Below are 19831 nucleotides of genomic sequence, written 5' to 3' on the forward strand. Positions count from 1 at the left end.
TCATGCCAGCTGAGGTAACATAGACCAGAGGACTTTTCTCATCATAGGGACTTTCCGTATAGAGCTCAGAGACCCAGGGCAGAGTCTACCTCGGAGGGATGGGCCAGTACCTTTGGATGAGCTATGGATTGAGGAGCAGGACTGCTGATCATTGTAGGCCTCTTTGTGGAAACAGGAGACCTAGGTTCAAGGCCAAGCCTGCCACTTCTAGATGAGTAGGTTGAGAAGTTCCTTGGCTTCTCTGAGACTCACTTTTCTCCTCTGCCATAAGGAGATAACGAGGTGCCTCATAGCTACTGGAAGGAGCAAATTAGAACCACACTGTGGCAGATTAACAATATCTGATGAGCCCTGTACTATCTTCCTCCAAAAGACCATGCAGATACCTCCAAACCCACACAAACTGGCACTGGAGCTGGAAACTAAACAGAAGAGACCATCACGGGCCATAGGCCAGGGGGACTTTCCATTAGCTGCAAGGTTGATGGTACATGGAGAAATACAACCCGGGACTGGGCAGTCACAGGGGGAGTGACAGCAGTCCCCCACAAAACAAAGAAGGCAAAGCGAGGAAGGCTTTGACTCACCCCCTCCAAGAGCCATAATTCCCCAGGCCAGCAGGAGCCATGCTGGCTGAGAGACCAGGTGACGTGATGGTTCTCAGCTGTCTGGGGACTATCTTCTTCGCCAGCCAGAGTGGTGCCTCCCTTCTCCCATGCTTATTTCCCCACCTTTTCTATGTCCTTTTGAAAGCCAGACTTCCTTAGAGTGCCATACTCAGACAGAGAGAGAGAGAGAGAGAGAGAGAGAGAGAGAGAGAAAGAGAGAATGAATCAAACAAAGGGCCCTGATCCCTTGGATGCACATCTAGGAAGAGAAGTGGGGAGTGGGATGATGGGGGTGTAGAGCCTGTGGAGGTGGCTTTTCTTACTCTGTCAGAGCACAGGAGCCAAGTTGGGAGGGTCGACAGCTGGGTACCCCCCTCCCCTTAGTTCAAGGCAGGCCCACAGAAATCCACTGTTCCCGCCCGAGTGTTTCTCAGAGCCCTCTGTCTTCCTCTTCCTCGGCTCTTATCGTAACCACCACTGAATATTTAATGAGGTCATTAGTTATTTAATGTCTGTCTCCCTCTTGGACTGGAGGTTCTGGGAGGGCAGGACCAAGTGGGCCTGGCTCATTGCTGCATTCCTGGCACTGAGCACTAGGCTTGGAATTTTAGGAAATTAAATATTTGTTCAATGCAGTTAATGAGAACAGTAAATTTTTATACTTGGGAAAGGAATTTGGCAATTTAGTAAATTTTTAAAAATGCCCTAATATCAAGCAAAATGATTTTGGACGTTACCGAGACCTCTGGTTCTAACTAGCCTAAGCAATGGAAAATAATGTTCTTTCAGAACTGAGGACCAGAGAAGGAGAGGCCCCAGGTATGGCCCGAAACCCTTACACCCTTTGTCCTGTGGGCTGTGGTGGGCTGCCCTTGGCAGCACTGCCCTCTGCCTGGGGGGAGGAAGCAGGTCCTCCCACCTCTTTCAAGGTGAATTGTGCCAATGTGGTCAAATGCCCACTTATAGGCAAATGAATTGTCGAGGAGAAAGCTACTGACCTGTGGCCCTAATCAGTATCTGCCTCTGAGATAAGGGACAGGGTGGCACCTAGACAAAACCATCATCTGCCAGGCATAGGAAGCAGGAAGCGCCCAGTAGTCTCCACACGCTCACCCCACTCAGTCCATCTCTAGGAGCCCCTTCTCAGGAAACCAGCAGACCAAACAGGATAGACAGATGTTTATTTCAATGTTTGTTTATTTTGGCTTCTTGAGGTAGGGCGTCTTGTAGCCTGGGCTGACCTGGGGATCACCCATGTAGTGGGTGATGACCTTGAACTTGTGATTCTCTTCCTCTACCTGCTAAGTGCTGGATTACAGGCATGTTCCACCACATCGGCTTCAGCATTTATTTAAAATCGGAGAGAGAAAGAGAGAGAGAGGGAGGGAGAGTGAAGAGAAAAGGGAGAAAGACAAATAGAGCAAGAGAAACTTGGATCTGATTCAAGAGGTAACTGTACTGAAATATTTAAGTCAATTATGATGTGCCTGTATAACAGACTATTATGGTGGCATTAAAACATTTATACAAAGTGTTAATGACATTGGGAAATGCTTATGATATAATGTTAGGTGAAAAATACTAGAATTGAAGATTGTCTGTACAGCCTGGATCCAATCACTTTTTTTTTTTTTAATTTATTTGAGAGCGAAAGACACAGAGAGAAAGACAGATAGAGGGAGAGAGAGAATGGGTGCGCCAGGGCTTCCGGCCTCTGCAAACAAACTCCAGATGCGTGCGCCCCCTTGTGCATCTGGCTAACATGGGACCTGGGGAACCAAGCCTCGAACCGGGGTCCTTAGGCTTCACAGGCAAGCGCTTAACCGCTAAGCCATCTCTCCAGCCCCCAATCACTTTTTGAGTGCACAGAGAGCAGCTGGGCTCAGTGCTGATGGTGGCGTCTCTCAGCAGTGCGGTGGACGGTGACTTTTGTCTGATGCTATAGACTTTTCTGGACCAGCACCTTCCTGCAGGAGGACCCCTTCCACAGTCTGCACAGCCTTTGTTTTTGTTTATTAGCCCTGTTATTATGATTTGCTATGAGAGAAATGATGGTGACATGTGCCCTGGATATTTTTTCTGGGCCTTGATGCTGATCTCCACATTTTACACGCACTATCTAATTTAATCCTTACAGCCAAACTATGAGGCAATGGGCTTTCATTTCTCATTTTGCTGAGGTGTTTACTGAAACCCCATGATGTTTGATCACAAAGTCTCCAGCTAATGCTGGGGGGAGGCTTTTGGAATTCAAGCCCAAGCCACCCAATTCCACAGCCTCAGTGAAAAATCAGGTCACCTGCCAGTTCTTCATAGTCATGCACTAAAAAGAAATCTGTTTTTCCTTTATGTTTGGGGGATTTTGTTTATTTCATTTGAAATGCTGGGAGTGGAACCCAGGACCTGTGGCGCACCAGGCACATACCAGTACTTTCATTTATCAAGCTAAATGACTGACCCCAAATCACACAGCTAAGAAGCAACAGGATTGCCAGAGAGACGCAGGGGTCTGATGAGGAATCCTTTTGTCTCCTACCCACCTTCAGAGTTGCCTGAGGCCGTGCTGCCCTGGGGACCATGTTTAACGGGGAGCCTGGTCCAGCCTCGGCTGGGTCATCCAGAAATGTGGTGCGGAGCTCCAGTATCAGTGGTGAAATCTGCGGTTCCCAGCAGGCCGGGGGCGGGCCTGGGACTACCACGGCCAAGAAGAGGCGCAGCAGCCTGGGTGCCAAGATGGTGGCCATCGTGGGCCTGACCCAGTGGAGCAAGAGTGCACTGCAGCTCCCCCAGCCTGGTGAGGGACGTGGGCATCAAGGGGTGGGGGGCACTTTGCAGCAAGCCCCCAGGGACTGAATTGGGTGGATGCACAACCCCATAATTTGTGGCATTTTCCCACATTCCAGGTGCTAGTATGGGCCAGCATGCGTGCTGGTCCAGCAGTTCGGGAAAGTCGGATAGTCCAGACTACACAACCTGGGTGCTGGAGCCAGGACTCCAGCCCCAGCAGCTGCGCTTTCTAATTCATGCTCTTCAAGGTTCACACACTGCCACCTTCACCTACAGGCCGTGCCTTCCTCAGTGATTACCAATGAAACATCCTTGTCTTCCTGACACCATGCTAAGACCTCACAGTTTTACCAGTACACACATCCACGCGATCCTCTGTTACGTGACATCTTAGTCCCCTAAGGACTGGTGGTCCTACAAGTGCAGTTGCCCAGTCACACATAGACACTGTGAAGTCACAAGGGAGACACACAAAAATACATGGCTTGTGAGCTGGGGAGATAGCTCAGTCAGTAAAGTGCTTGCCTTGCAATCATGAGGACCTCAAAATGCTGGCCTTGGTTTTGTCAGTTACTTTCATGTTGCTAGGACAGCAGATACCTGACCAGAAGCAACTTAAGGAAGGAAAGGGAGTTAATTGGGAGACCAGCACTGCTTCAGCAGGGAGGAAGTAGGGAGGGGAGCATAGCAGGCAGGGCCAGGCCATAACATAAGGCCCACCCCCAGTGACATACCTCCTCTCGCAAGGCTTTACCTCCTAAACGGTCCACAGCCTATCCAAATAGTGCTGCTTTGCTGAGGACCAAGTGTTCAGACGTATCCACCAATGGGAGTGCCGGGGGGGTGTGTGGCCATTACATTCAGACCCGCACAGTGGTACATGCCTGTAATCTCAGTGCTGGGGAGGAGAGACAGGATCCATAGGGCTCACTGGCCAGCCATTCTAGCCTAGTTGGTGAGCATTAGAGACCCTGTTGCAAAAATGATGGCAGGCATTCAAGAGAAATAACACCCATGGTTGTCTTCTGGCTTTCACATACATTCACCCATGCATGAACATGCACACATTAATGTGCACAGCTTGTACAGTCATATAGGGTGCTCCATACCTCAAGTTAGTCACTGCTACCTCCAGGGAAGCACGCTACAGTCATTCACAGTGTTCTTACTCACAAACCCCTCTAAATACGATGAGGCTGACATCACTTGGGAGCCCACTTGTCTCACAAGGCCACACACACCTTGATGGCAACACACACACAGACATACAATATAGTTTCTCAGACATTTGGTTACGGGTTCCCAGTTGTGTTCAGACTTGGCGGGGGGAGGATTCACTTTGTCACACTCAGCCGCATGTGGCCCTCACATCACAAGCAGCCAGCCTTCCCTACCCAGACCCCCTCATTTTGTGGCATGGGCTCAGACACCAGATGGCTTTGTTTTAAAATCTCTTCCTGATTATTTTGCTTAGAATAACAACTTCCCCAGGAAACCTTCAACTAGGCAGCTGATGTGGGGGGGTGGAGGGGCAGAATGTTGGAGCATCCAGGGAGGGTGTTCATTAAGATACCCCATTGGAGCTGGGGATAGGGGATTTCCCAAGCCTTAAATAGTTCCTGTTTAAGCCTTCGGGAGAAGGCAGGGGATGGTCTTTCCCAGCATGGTGTGGTGTCTGCTCAGGAAAGACCTGATGGGGAAAGGGCTTGAGGATCTTAGTGCCTTAGAGTGGGCAGTATGGGCTTGGGAGTAACAGGATGGGAATTGGGGATCATTATCCAGGATTTAAGATGGGAGAGAGAAGGTTAGGATAAGACTTAACAGTATGATTAGGGTTTGGGAATTAAGATTAAGAGGTCTCATGGAAGGTTTGGGCCTCGGGGCTCTAGACCTGATAAACCAAGCCCAGGGACCCAGCTTTAGACACAAAGGCTTCTCATGCCCTAAGGGACTGAGAGAAAGTGTTCTAGGGCCAAAGCAGGGTCTGAGTCACAGGAAGACATTTCAGGATCTGCGGTGGTTTCACAGACAGCAGCTGGGGTGGGAGCAGACACCAGGAAGCCCTACTGCTTTGAGAAGAGGCGAATGATGATGGGGCCTCCGAATGCCCTGGCTCTGTGGTATGTAAGGGCATGTCTGAAGGCCCGGGGCCTGAGGCCAGGGGAATTGCCCAGATGCCCTTCTAACTGCAGGTCCCTGTGAATCATCTAATCACTGAATGTCACAGCAGGAAGGGCCCTCGAGGTCATCCAGTCTGATGGACTCATTTATCCATGAGGTATCCAGAGTCCCAAGAGAATTCACTTCCCTGGAGAATGACCTCAGGCTGGCCTTTGGAGAAACACTCTGTCATTTACCAGCTGGGCAATCTAGGCAAGCCACTTCACCTGGCTGAGCCTGCTGTTTGTTCAATGTGGACAGTCACACCTGCCTTGCAGAGCTATTTAGGAGATTAAATGAGATGGCATATGCAGAGGTGCCCGGCCTCAGGCCTGGCATGTGGGAGACACTTAGTAAAGTATAGGTGCTGTTATTATGAGCCAGGAATACACAGTAGAGCTGAAAGAGAAATAGGCTTTCCAGCTCCAAACCTCTTTCCTTGTAGCATACCCCACTCCTACCTATAGTCCCCCCTGCCGTGTGTGTGTGTGTGTGTGTGTGTGTGTGTGTGTGCATGTGTGCATTCTTCAAGTCTTGAGTATGCCAGTATCCAAACTTGTATATAAACTTGGAATCCCCTTTTGGGTGAGAGACTGCTGCCATAGGAATGCATATTGATTCTGGACTCATTGTTCTGGGGAAAGACCCCAGAAGGCTTCAGCCTCTTGTCTTTAGGTGGGATGGCTCAGGGAGAGGTTGTGTGGAGTCTGAAAGTGTTCCTCTCTCTTTTTTTAAAAGTGATTTATGAGAGAGGGAGAGAATGAATGAATGAATGAATGAATGGGCATGCCAGGGCCAAACTCTAGACATATTCACTTCCTGTGTATCTGTCTTATGTGGGTCCTGGGGAATTGAACCAGGGTTCCTAGGCTTTTCAGGCAAACACCTTAATGGCTAAGCCATCTCTCCAGCCCAGGTGTTCTTCCCTTGATTTGGCCTTTGGGGCTGTGATCCCAAAGCTCCTTGGGCTGTAGGCTTCTAGTCTCCCCAAGACTCCCTCCTAGTTTATCTGTACCCTGCGGTGGCCACAGCCTTGTCACTCTTTGTTTCAAAACCTTTGCCCCAGCCAGTGCCACATAATGTCTATCCTATCACACCAGCCTCTGCTCTAGTTCCCATGTATATCTGTCCACTTTCTTGCCTTGATGTGGCTCTGTTGTCGACTTCTGACATCTCACCCTTGTGCTTTGCAAGGCTAGTTCTGGCTCTGTAATTCTCCATGGAATCTTGGGAAGTCATCTTGGTTTCCTCTTTTTTTTTTTTTCTTTTCTCTAAGTAGGGTCTTGCTCTACCCAGGCTGACCTGGAATTCACTATGTAGTCTCAGGCTGGCCTCAAATTCACAGCAACCCAATCTTCTTACCTCTGCCTCCTAAATCCTGGGATTAAAGGCATGTTCTACCATGCCTAGCCTTTTTTTTTCCCCCCTGACATAGGGTCTCACTCTAGCCCAGGCTGACCTGAAACTCACTACATAGTATGAGGATGGCCTTGAACTCATGGTAGTCCCTCCTACCTCTGTCTCCTGAGTGCTGGGATTAAGGGCATGTGCCATCATGCCTGACCAAGACCTTTTATTTTTTAATAAATATTTTTATTGATTTTCACATGAGTGTGTGTATGGACATACCAGGATCTCTTGCTGCTGTAAATGAACTCTAGACGTATGTGCAACTGTTTGCATCTGGCTTTATATAGGTAGTAGGGCGTTGAACTTGGGGCTGGCAGGAGTCTTTAATGGCTAAACCATTTCCCCAGCCCTCAGAATCCTCTTCTATAAAATGGAGTTAACAGTAAGCTAATCTTCAAGCTTCCTTTGAGAACTATTAGTTGATAGATCTCTAAGTTATGGGAACAATGAAAGGTGGAATGAGTGAGTGCTTTGGGGTCCCAGGACACAGGTGAATTCTGGCCTGCAATTATGTTGAGTCTACAGGGGGGCATTTGGGCCAACCCAGCCCCTGTTCAAATGGAGGCTATTTTTCTTTTTCAGTACCAAGGACAGTAGCCCTTCTCTCCTGGGCAGTCTCTAAGCGCTGTGAGTGTCAGAGGCTCAGGACCATTCCAGAAGATTCCCCTAGGGAGTGTTGCTGTAGCTGGGACTGCCCCTCCTTTGAAGGTGATAGGGCAGATGGGATGGCCCTTGGAATTTTTCTCCAGGGTCACAGAATTATTGCAAGCAGCTGGCCCAGTTCTCTAGGGAGAAGCTACATAAAGTTATCTGTCTCCTGGATCAACAGGGACTGAGACTGGACAGGTGTGAAGCCAGTGAATATGTATGACCTTCCTCCGCACCCTGAAGACAGGAAGCTGTATCTCTGCCCAGTCACATCTCAAATAGATGGGGCACCGGGCGGGAAGGGAACAAAAGTGGTGTCAGCAGCCGAGGAGTCAGGGCCCGGAGGTGAATCCCAAGTCCTGGCACCAGGACTTGGCTCCTCATCCATAAAATGGTGGGAGGGGCTGGAGAAGTGCCTATCCCTATGGGGCATTGTGAGTGCCCCCTCAGGGGTTCACACTGGGTTGGACAAGTCTTATCTAAGAAGGTGGTTTCACTTCCAAATGGGTCAGAGCTTCTCCAGGCTCTAAAAGTGTGTGTGTTGAGTGGGTGGGGATGGGAAGGGGAGGCAGGGTGCCTTGCAACCCCCACAGCCATCTGTCTTCTAACTGGGTTAGAGGGGATGTGGCAGTTAGGAGCCAAGGACACAGAGCGTCCTCCTACACCCACCATTTTTACACAGGCCTCTGTGTGTGTGGTAGGTCACACAACGTGTGTGGGTGAACATCCTTAATGTGTGCTGGGTGGGCAGGTTCAGTTCCAGTTTGGTTGAAGATCACATGTACATGAACTGTTTGACAGAGTACATTCTCTATGTATGAGTAAGACCTGGTCCAGCCATTTGTGGTTGTTTGGCTTTGAATGAACAGCGCATGCCACGGAGAGATTATTTTATTCATATATGTGGCTATCCGCACTCGTAGGTATGTACTTATGCCTGTCTGTGTGAAAGAAATATGTATGAACTAAAGTGATTCTGTGTGTGTGTAACAGATAGCCTTATCAATGGTCTCGGTGACTCCTGGATATGCCAAGTGTTCTAATACCCCAGAGGCTGAGCTGGTATTAGAGAAGGTACTCATCCCTACCCTCCGCCCTGTTCACACCACTTCCCCATCTCGGAACCATCTGCCAGTGGTGTTCACCCCTCGGCCTTCCCTTTCCTTGTGGGTACTTCCTGAAGATAAGTAGGGCAAAGCAGGAGGAGTAAAGCCCTCATTTCCCCAGGTTGGGGTCTTGACCATTTCCTCCCCAGCCTACGGCTGGATGATGCCAGGAGAGATGTTTGCACGGCTAACCAGTTCCTTGGCTCCTCAGCTGACCAGGCCATCCCACTGCCCTGCCCCACGCCACTCCCCACCCCTGTGGGCAACTCCACTCCTAATTTGCTGGGGCCTGTAACCAGCAAATGGCTCTTTGGTACAGCCCCTATCTGAGCACCACTATCCTCCCCCACCAAGTTCTTCAGCAGGCAAGCTTCAGCCGGGGAGTCCCTGCAAACCCCCAACCTGACTCCCCCACCCCACCCCCGCCCAGGAGGAGAGCTGTCTAGAGGGACCACACTGCAATGCTAAGAAGGTTGCCATGGAAACCCAGACAGGCTGGTGTGTTGCTCAGAGAGGGAAAGTGCCCTATGTTCCCTGCCAGGCTGAGGAGGGGACTGAGGGCCCGCACAGGAGGTATGGAGACATGGAGGTTCTAGGAGGGCTGCCTAGCAGAGCTTCCTCCCAAATCCAAAGTCAATCCAGGTCAAGCTGCCAGTCCCTGGGGCAGTCTTGCCTCCTGGGGAGCTGCAGCTCACCACACAGCCTTTCTTAGACTCACCTCGAGAAGGCGAGTTTGTTCCAGTGCTCAGGCTTTCCGGGGTGGTTGGTGGGGCCTGTGAGGGCACCAGAGAGGTGGGTTGTGGGTCTGGGCGACGTGGGTCCCTGAGGATACTCAGAAAGGAAAAATAAATCTGAGAATCCTGGAGAAGGCAAACTTTCTAGAAGAGAGAGGGAAGAGCAACAACACCCATTTTGGGGTACGGGCTGAAATAGAATGGGAAGATGGTGCCAGGGGACTCTTGTTGGAGGAGGGTTGAGGGCACCGGGGCTGCAGGACTCTCCCTACTCTTTTTTTTTTTTTTTTTTGGTTTTTGAGGTAAGGTCTCACTCTAGCCCACGCTAACCTGGAATTCACTTGTAGTCTCAGGGTGGCCTCAAACTCACAGCAATCCTCCTACCTCTGCCTCCCGAGTGCTGGGATTAAAGGCGTGCGCCACCACGCCCAGCTGGGACTCTCCCTACTCTTGACAGCATTCTGAGTCTGTTTCCAGCCCCTCCCTAGTCCGTGTTGTCTGTCACTACCCGGGGAAGGACCAAGTGTCAGGGTGCAGACCAGCGGGGGGTGGTGGGGAGACAGCTCAGTGCTGTTCCTGCCCACAGTCAAAGCCCTGCCTGCCTGCTGCTGGCCACAGGGCGGCTTTGGCAGCGCGCTCCCAGAGTCCTTTGACTTTGTTCCCTCTCTGTTCTTGGGGTTGGTACTTCAGAAGGGGCTTCCAAGAAGCTGCGCAGCACCATCCGACGGAGCACAGAGACTGGCATTGCAGTGGAGATGCGGAGCCGAGTCACGCGCCAGGGCAGTCGAGAGTCCACCGACGGGAGCACAAATAGCAACAGCTCCGATGGCACGTGCGTGCGCCCTCCTCTCCACCTCCATTTCTGAGTGCCCACCCCACCCCTGCGTGCACCCTCCTCTCCATCCCCCACCCCTGCGTGCACCCTCCTCTCCATCCCCCACCCCTGCGTGCACCCTCCTCTCCATCCCCCACCCCTGCGTGCGCCCTCCTCTCCACCCCACCCCTGCGTGCCCTTTTGGTTTCCAGCCAAGATGACTGGGATCGTCTGTGTCTGCCTCCCTTGTCAGTTCGTACTTGGGACCCAGATTTTCCTTTTGCTTCCATCAGGATACCTTAGAGATATCCAGGAACACTTAATTCTTACTTCTGTGTATTTTAGGAAGGAGCCTGTGCCTCCTGCCTCAGAGGAGGACGGTCAGAAAGGAAAATGCAGCCCTAAATTCCTTTTAAGTCTAAACCCATTGTCATGGCTTAGTTGAGTGAAGTCCTCTTAAGTCGCCTCTCTGGGAGCTTAGGGAAGGAGATTGGTCTAGATCCATGTTTTTTAAAACTGTCACATCTTACCTTGTGACTCATAGGCAGGAAGAAAAATTGCTGTAGTGGGACAAAAGCAGCCTTAGAGAAAGAAATAGAAAACTCAAGTATAGCCTGTGTAGCGAGGATGAATTACCTGGTGAACTTCTGTTTCAGTTTTTCTTTCAGAGATGCACATAGGTCTATACTGGGTCATGATGGTATTAAATCCTTTGTTACATGTGAGTTATAGCAAAACATTTGTAAGCTTCTGGGTTCAATATTCCACAGACCTGTTCTATATAAAGCTATAGTTTATGGCTAAGAATGTCTGCTTCTGTCACAAGGCCCTGTTATTTCTAGCATCAGGATTCTGTGACTCCCTTACTTAATATCCGGTGATCCCATCTTCCACTACTGTGTGGTGGACCCTCAGAATCCCTCGGGAATTTTCTTTAAGACACCCGCAAACCCCATATCCATAGATGCTTAAATCTCTAATACAAAATATTATAATGAGGCTAGGGAGATGGCATAGCAGTTAAGGCACTTACCTTGTAAAGCCAAAGGATCCAGGTTCAATTCCCCAGTACCCATGTAAGCCAGATGCACAAGGTGGCGCAGGTGTCTGAAGTTTGTTTGCAGTGGCTGATGGCCCTGGCACACCCCATTTTCACCCCCCCCCATGTATCTGTCTGCCTCTATCTCTCAAATAAATAAAACAAAAATACTGTAATGTTTTGTTTTCACCCTGATACATCCCCTTTTATATTTCAAGTCCTCTCTAGATTTTTGTTGTTGTTGTTGTTTTGTGTTTTGAGGTAGGGTCTCACTTTAGCTCTAGCTCAGGCTGACCTGGAATTCACTCTGTAGTCTCAGGGTGGCCTTGAACTCATCGCCATCCTCCTACCTCTGCCTCCCGAGTGCTGGGATTAAAGGTGTGCACCACCATGCCCGGCTTTCTAGATTATTTATAATACCCAGCACTATGAAAATCCAATAGAAATAGTTACTAGGTTTTTTTTTTTAATTCTTTTTTTTTGTTTGTTTTTGTTTTTCGAGGTAGGGTCTCACTCTGGTCCAGGCTGACCTGGAATTAACTCTGTTATCTCAGGGTGGCCTTGAACTCATGGCAATCCTCCTACCTCTGCCTCCCAAGTGCTGGGATTAAAGGCGTGCGCCACCACGCCTGGCTAAGGATTTTTTTTTTTTTTTTAAGACAGGGTCTCACCATGTAGCCCTGTCTAGTCTTGAACTCAAAAACCCTCCTGCCTCAGCTTCCCAAGGGCCGTGATGATAGGTGTGTGCCACCATTCCTATCTTAGACTACATTGTTTAGGGAATAATGATAAGAAAAAATTGTGTCCATGTTCAGTTCAGACACAATTTTCTTCATGAATATTTTCAATCTGCAGTTGGCTGAATCCAGGGGTGCGGAACCCATGGATACAAACAGCCGTCTGTGACTTCTTCCATGGAAGCAAGTGGCCACTCACTAGAATTTACCTCCCTTTACCTTATGCAGAGCGTCACTGGTTACCTCAGACCAGTGACGCCTGCACTGGATGCTCCCTGCCACTCAGCCCCAGAATGTGACCTAACACTTGTAGGTCTGAGGGATATGGGTGTCACCACTGTGCCCACATGTAAGAGGCCCCCAAGAGGGCGGAGGCACCATGCCTTCAGCAGTGGCACAGCCACATCTGCACCACGACCACAGCGTCTTTATTCACTCTGAGACTTTGCTGCTACATTCCTTTATTTTGTTGTTATTTGAGAGAGACGGAGAGTGTGTGTGCTAACAGGTGTATCAGGACCTTTTGCTGCTGTAAACGACCTCCAGACACGTGTGCCATTTTGTGCATCTGGCTTTACATGGGTACTGGGGAATCAGCCCCAGGCTGGCAGGCTTTATAAGCAAGTGCTTTTAACCACTTAACCATCTCTCCAACGTTTCTCTTTCTTTCAAGGTCCCATTGTCATAAGAATGTGACACTAACACTGGGTTTGTTGTTGACTTTAATCCCAGCACTTGGGAGGTAGAGGCTGAAGGATTAGAAGTTCAGGGACAGCCTTAGTTACATAGTGAGTTCGAGGCCAGTCTGGGCTATATGAGACTGTCAAAGAAGAACAAAAAGAATGTGATACTAGGCTATTGCTGGTCATAGTCAGTAATAGTGGATGCCTTGGGCTGGCAACGTAGCTCAGTTATTGTCTTGCATGAGGCCCTGGGTTTGATCCCCAGCACTATTATATAAACCTGGGTCTGATGGCTCATGCTTGTAATTCAAGTACTCACGGTGGAAGCAGCAGGACCAGAAGTTCAGGGTCATCCTTGACTAATTAGTGAGTTTGAATCCAGCCTGGGATGTATGAAACCCTGTCTCATCCCTGCCTCTCCCAAAGGTGCCATTTATTGTTTCCTGGGTTCGCTGAACTTACCTGCACCAGCTGCTCCAATCTGCACCATACCTGTGGATTGGTGTCATCTTTGTTTTACAGGCAAGGCAAGTCCCTCACCTGGGAACCTGTTTTTCCTCATCTTAAAACTAGATAATGATTCTTACTACCCAGCGTGGTTGTAAGGATTAAATGGTAATGTCCGTGGAACATTAAAATGCTGATGGCAGCTGGCCAGCTTTCAATCCCTGTCAGTTTTTCTTGTTACTATTTCCAGACCCTCCCCCCACCCCAGCCACGGACCACCCACAATCACCTGTCATTCATCTCAACCCTATAATTATGTTATTTTAGTCTCAGTTGCCATTTTGGGCATCATCTCACCTTATTGACTTGGATTTTCAATTTATGGTCAAGGTAAACCTCAATTCTTGGAACTGGCTCCAAGTATTAAAAGTTTGGCCTGCCTCTTGCTCTTGGCGTTTGCATGCTCTGGTGAGGACACAGGTCTCCTCAAGCCCTGCCTTCTGAGGGTAGCCTCACAGATCCCTGAGGCTTGAGGGTTAAATGCCATCACTGTGAGATTTCTGTTAGTCTCTTTAATGACATCAAAGTACTTTTCTTCAAGCCAGGCATAGTGGCACACACCTGTTATCCCAGCATTAGTAGGCTGAGGGCAGGCTGTGGTATGCACGCCTTTAATCTCAGCATTCGGGAGGCAGAGATAGGAGGATAGCCTTGAGTTCAAGACTACCCTGAGACTACATAGTGAATTCCAGGTCAGCCTGGGCTAGAGTGAGAACCTACCTTGAAAAACCAAAACCAAACCAAACCAAAACAATAAAACAAAAAGAAAACCAGTTAATTCCAGGTCAGCCTGGGCTAAAGCAAAATCCCTATCTGGAAAAAAAAGATTAGTAGGCTGGGGGCTGGAGTGCTTGGTCAGTGGTTAAGGTGCTTCCCTACAAAGCCTAATGACCTGGGTTTGATTCCCCAGTAATCATGTAAAGCCAGATGCACAAAGTGGCACATACATCTGGAGTTTGTTTGCAGTGGCTAGAGGCCCTGATGTGCCCATCTGTGCTCTCTCTCCTTGCAAATAAAAAGATTTAAAAAATGGTTAGTAGCTGAGGCAGAAGAATTGCCAAGAGTTCTGGGCCAGTCTGGGCTACATAGCAAGACCCTGTCTCAAGCAAATCATCACCCTCAAATATCCATCTTCAATGTACAGAAATGTGCAGGTGTTATGGCCAGAGTGATGAACTCACAATGTATAGAGGAGAACAGGCCCGGGACCCCAGGGCAGAGCTCCTGCATACATCCTCACCCTCATCCCAAGGGCCACTCATCCCCTCACATGTTCTCTCATGCCTCCTGCAGGTTCATCTTCCCAACCACCCGGCTTGGAGCTGAAAGCCAGTTCAGCGATTTTCTGGATGGACTGGGACCAGCCCAGATAGTGGGTCGACAGACATTGGCTACACCCCCCATGGGTGAGTCTTGATGAGAGAAGATGAGCTGAGGAGTGGGGGCTATTGTGGGCAGGGTGAGCTCAGCGTGCCTGTGGGTGAGGTGGTGCAGGCACCAGAAAGAGCCCTCCCTGGACTTGCGTACCACACAAGGGGATGGGGTCCCACCCTTTCTCTGCCCCCTGCCCTGAAGCAGCTTTTATAGATTGTCCCCTTCCTTTCCTGCTGTATGAACAGAAGTGGTCACCACATGGGCTGATGTTAATTCCCTGATTCTCCATGTGATCTGACCTGAGACAAACAAGTCACTTCCCACTTGGAGTCATGGTTTCATCTATAAAATGGGAACAGTAAGCCCCAGTTAAGTTCTACATCTAACGCTATTTTTTTTGAATTCTTTTTGGATACTTTACATGAAGTATTTTAATGTTTTCTTTAGGAACTGTGTCTGGCATCTAGAATACCTTTAGTAATTTTATTATAACTCTTCCTTGCAGCTATAGGAAGGATTTCCCCATCCTGGGCCTCTCCTGGGTCCTCTTACTGGCTCATTCTATGAGCTGTCAGACCCTCCTGTCCCTGCTTCCCTTTAGGATTGCCTCCTCTCTCAGCCTGCCTCAGGCGCCTCCTTGCCTCATATCCTTCCCTGTCTTACCTGGCCTTTGCTGACCCAGACTTCCCCACTCAGCTCCATCCAGACCGTGCCTGACCTTTGACCCTCACAGCTGAAGACGGAAGGCAAATGCAGACGGTGGATCTGGGATTCCATTCCATGCCAGGCCAGGACTCTGTGTGGCACTGCCCCAACTCTTTGGAAGAGCCTACACCCTCTCTGGAAGAGGGGTCAGCTCTCCTTTGGCTCTCCAGCCAAATAGATTTGCTTAATTTCCAGCATTTATTTTTAGGCTCTTAAGAAAGTATAATCCCCCCAATCTAAAAACAAAACAGAACAGGGCAGGAGATATGGCTTAGTGGTTAAGGAACTTACCTGCAAAGCCTAAGAACCCAGGTTCGATTCCCCAGTACCCACGTAAACCAGATGCGCAAGACGTCACATGTGTCTGGAGGCCCTGGCATGCCCATTTTCTCTATCTGCCTCTTCCCCCCTAAAACAAACAAATAAAATATTAAAAACAAACAAAACCCCCACCATGAACTGAGAAGCTGGGAGAAGAGCCACTCCACAGGCTCCTCACAGCCCAGCGCATTTGCATGTGGTGCCCCCTGGTGTCCAAGGCGCAAATGGTTTGCAGTGCTCTCAGGGACATTCTGATGTGGCATGGAGATGACTCACTGGAGGGAACTAGATGAGTCCCAGGGTGTCTCCTGAACATAGTGAATCCCTGTCTTCTCCAGTATGCAAATATGAACGACTGAGTGATGGCTAAGAGAATCTAAAATGGGTGGCTAGACCCAAAGTCTGGCCCATTAAAATTTTCTAGATCAGATTCCTAATACTTCAGTGCTTTGCAGGCTCTTCAGGTGAGGACCGCATGAATGTTAATTCTGCTCATCCCTAATGAATAAACCTAAGAGTTTCTCTTTTTAAAAATATTTATTTATTTATTTTTATTTATTTGACAGAGAAAGAGAGAGAGAGAGACAATGGGCATGGCAGGGCCTCCAGCCGCTGCGAACGAACTCCAGATGCATGCGCCCCCTTGTACATCTGGCTAACGTGGGTCCTGGGGAATTGAGCCTAGAGTCTTTGGCTTTATAGGCAAACGCCTTAACTGCTAAGCCATCCCTCCAGCCCAAGAATTTTTTTTTCCCCTGAGGGTTTGTTTATTTATTTATTTATTTTGGTTTTTCGAAGTAGAGTCTCACTGTAGCCCAGGCTGACCTGGAATTCACTATGTAGTCTCAGGGTAGCCTTGAACTCACAGCAATCCTCCTGAGTGCTGGGGTTTAAGGTGTGTGACACCATACCTGGCGAATTTCCTTCTTTTTTTAAATTCACTTAGAGAGAGAGAGAAGCAGATAGAGGAGAGAGAGAACGGGCGCACCAGGCTCTCTAGAGGCTGCAGGCCAACTCCAGATGCACCCACCACCTTGTGCATCTGGCTTATGTGGTTCCTTGGGAATTGAGCCTGGGTCCTTTGTCTTTGCAGGCAGGTGCCTTAACTGATAAGCCATCTCTCCAGTCCTCTTTAAAAAAAAAAAAAAAAAGCTTTATTTATTTGTAAGCACGGAGAGACCAAGGGAAGAGAGACAGAGAGAGGGGTGGGGGCCATGGGCATGGGCACACCACGGCCTCTGGTTGCTGCAAATGAACTCCAGATGCATGCACCACTTTGTGCATCTGACTTTGTATGGATACTGGGGAATCAAATCTGGGTCCTTTGGCTTTGCAGGCAAGTGCCTTAACTGCTACACCATCTCTCCAGCCCCAAAGCTAAGGGTTTCTAGAAGTCACCATGACACCACACCCAAGCCTTGCTCCATACCTGTATGGAGCTGTGAGCTCACAGAGCTCTGCACCAGGCATAGCCATCCTGCTCTCCCCCTTTGGCAAGGGTCAGAGGCACCCCCATTCCTAAGTGGTGCCTGTGTTTCAGGTCGGCCTCATAGCATCTCTTTGTGCTGCCCATTCAGTATTTGTCTGACATATAAGGGACGTGGCTGAAGGAGGCTGTGTAGGAGAACGTGGAGAGCCATTGCCACAGCCTTCCTAACACAGACATCTCTGTCCCCAAACTTGCCTGTGTTGCTGTGAAGCAGAAACCTGCTGTAGCAGTTGTCTTCTCTTTGCTTTACCACACACCCAAGCAGAAGCAGCTTATGGAAGGGAAAGGTTTACTTTTGCCTGACAGTTTCTAGGGGAAGTTTTGTCATGGTGGGGAAAACATGGTAAGCACACATGGCCAGTTGTCACATCTTGTCATATAATTTGGAGGAAGCAGCATGAGTGAGCTTGCTTGTCGGTGGGGCTGGATTATAAAATCCCAGAGCCCACCTCTAGTGACACACCTCCCTCAGCAAGGGTCCACCTCCCGAAGGCTCCATCAGCTGGTGATCAAGTCTGAGGCTATGAGGTGTGAGGGAACACTCTACATTCAAATTACCACACTTACAACCGGGCGTGGCAGCATATGCCTTTAATTCCAGCACTCGGGAAGCAGAGGTAGGAGGATCTTGATGAGTTCTAGGCCACCCTGAGACTACATAGTGAATTCCAGGTCAGCCTGGGCTAGAGCGCGACCCTCCCTCGAAAAAACAAACAGAAAAAAACCCCAAAACAAATTACCATACTTTCCACTCAGCCACATGTAGATAGGAGTGTGGCAGCTGTTCATGGTGACCTAAGCATGTGCCCCTTTGAGGGTCATGCCCCTGCAATCTACCACACTGAGCTTCCCTCTTTGTTTTGGTTTGTTTTTTGAAGTAAGGTCTCACTCTAGCTCAGGCTGACCTGGAATTCACTATATAGTCTCAGGGTGGCCTTGAACTCATGGTGATCCTCCTACCTCTGCCTCCCGAGTGCCTGGATTAAAGGCGTGCGCCACCATGGCCAGGCTGGGCTGATCTTGTCCCTTCAAAGCAATCCCAAGAGCATCAGTGTAGCTTTCCCTTTCTGAGGTTGCTACAGCGCCCTCTGCAGACTGGCATCCTACATGGCAGCCAGCTGCCCTGCCTGGTCTGGCTCTCCTGGACACTTTCCTCTCCTCTCTTGCAGGAGATGTACACATTGGCATCATGGACCGGAGTGGCCAGCTGGAGGTGGAAGTGATTGAAGCTCGGGGTTTGACCCCCAAGCCAGGCTCCAAATCCCTCCCAGGTGAGGCTGAGCAGCTGGAGAGGGTTTTGGGAACAGGGAGCCCTGACAGGAAGGGAGTGTGCAAGTCCTCAGACTGAATCAGTGTTCTTGCCAGCAAGTCACACCTTGCCTGGAAGGCCAGTGAGCTGGCGGAGTAGAGAGGGAGTCAGTGTTTGTGGCAGCCTCTTCAACCGTGCTGTTTGCTGGCCAGCTCATCCCACTGTTTCTGGTCTACACCTGGACCCCCTAGAGGGTGAGGACCAGGCAGCCCCTAGGCCATCTCTCCTAGATACCCCCAGTTATACCTTTCCTCATTCTCAGCTACCTATATCAAGGCTTACCTGCTGGAGAATGGGGCCTGTATGGCCAAGAAGAAGACAAAGTTGGCCAAGAAGACCTGCGACCCCCTGTACCAGCAGGCTCTGCTCTTTGACGAGGGGCCCCAGGGCAAGGTGCTGCAGGTGAGTGGTACAGGCAGACTCCACGAACGGAAGTCGTAGCTTTTGACGTTTTCTTCATGTGTGCTTCATCCTGCGTATGTTAACTGGCCTTACCGTTTATTTTATTTCCCTTCCTTTCTTTTCCCCTCCCTCCCTGCACCTCTGGTTTTCATTTTTGTTTATTTTCACAACTCAGCGAATTGCTCTTGCTCCCCGCTGACCCACAAAAAAACCAAGGTTCAGGACACATTAAGATCGCAAGCCGGGCTGCACAGCTGGTTGGGAGAAGCGGGGTTTGTTTACTGTCTGCCTCCGTTTCTCCCCCAGCGCTAACATTCCTTGCACCTTGCTGGGGGGCTTTTGTCCCCCACTCTCCAGTCTGGTCTGTGTCGTGCTCCAGAGCTGAGCCTGTGAAGTCGACGTGGTTCACTTCACGTTGCGAGTGAGGAAACAAGGGTCTCGGAAAGCAGAAGCGAATGCTCGCTCAGGTTGAGCCATTGACTTAGCAGAGCCCAAGTCCAGGTGACTCCCATATCATCACCTGAGTGGGACAAAGCCTTTTCCATACTTTTTGGTGGCCCATCCTGACAGTCCTTGCACAGATAAAGAATGCATGCTCATGTGGCCTATAAATCTGTTTCTTGGCTCAGTCCTGGATTCGAAATTCAGCTTGACATTCACTGGCCGCAGAGGGTAAAGGTGAGTTCACATCTAGTGCTTGGAACACTGGCAGCTACTTTCTAGGTGCCAACAGTGGTGGTGGTGGCGGCTGGTCTTGCTAGACAGATAGGATAGCAGAAAGAGGTTCAAGCCCAGCCTGACTGACTTCTTGTTTGAACTGAGTGTTAGCACTTTGTTAGTAACAAAACACCTCATGGCATCAGTTTAAAAAGAGGAAGTTTGTTTTAGCACAGTTTTGGAGGTGTCTGCCCACTGTTGGTTAGTCCCATTGCTTCGGAGTCCATAATTCCCTCAAGAATTTAATGATTTAAAACCTCGCATTGGTGCCCATCTCTGAA

At 49.5% G+C, this 19831-nt stretch overlaps 1 protein-coding gene across 3 annotated transcripts in view; it reads left to right on the forward strand.

Annotated features, from left to right (window-relative positions):
- Positions 1-19831, forward strand: part of Rims3 (regulating synaptic membrane exocytosis 3) — a 49688-nt gene that overhangs the window by 23496 nt on the left and 6361 nt on the right. For all 3 annotated transcript variants that reach the window (XM_045151245.1, XM_045151247.1, XM_045151246.1), the window contains exons 4-8: positions 3155-3402; positions 10144-10285; positions 14527-14639; positions 18292-18393; positions 18694-18833. In XM_045151245.1, coding sequence (XP_045007180.1) covers positions 3186-3402; positions 10144-10285; positions 14527-14639; positions 18292-18393; positions 18694-18833 — 714 coding nt within the window. In that variant the 5' untranslated portion in view covers positions 3155-3185. The remainder of the gene's footprint in view (positions 1-3154; positions 3403-10143; positions 10286-14526; positions 14640-18291; positions 18394-18693; positions 18834-19831) is intronic.

Source organism: Jaculus jaculus, chromosome 5 (assembly GCF_020740685.1).
Source record: "Jaculus jaculus isolate mJacJac1 chromosome 5, mJacJac1.mat.Y.cur, whole genome shotgun sequence".
Lineage (NCBI taxonomy): Eukaryota > Metazoa > Chordata > Mammalia > Rodentia > Dipodidae > Jaculus > Jaculus jaculus.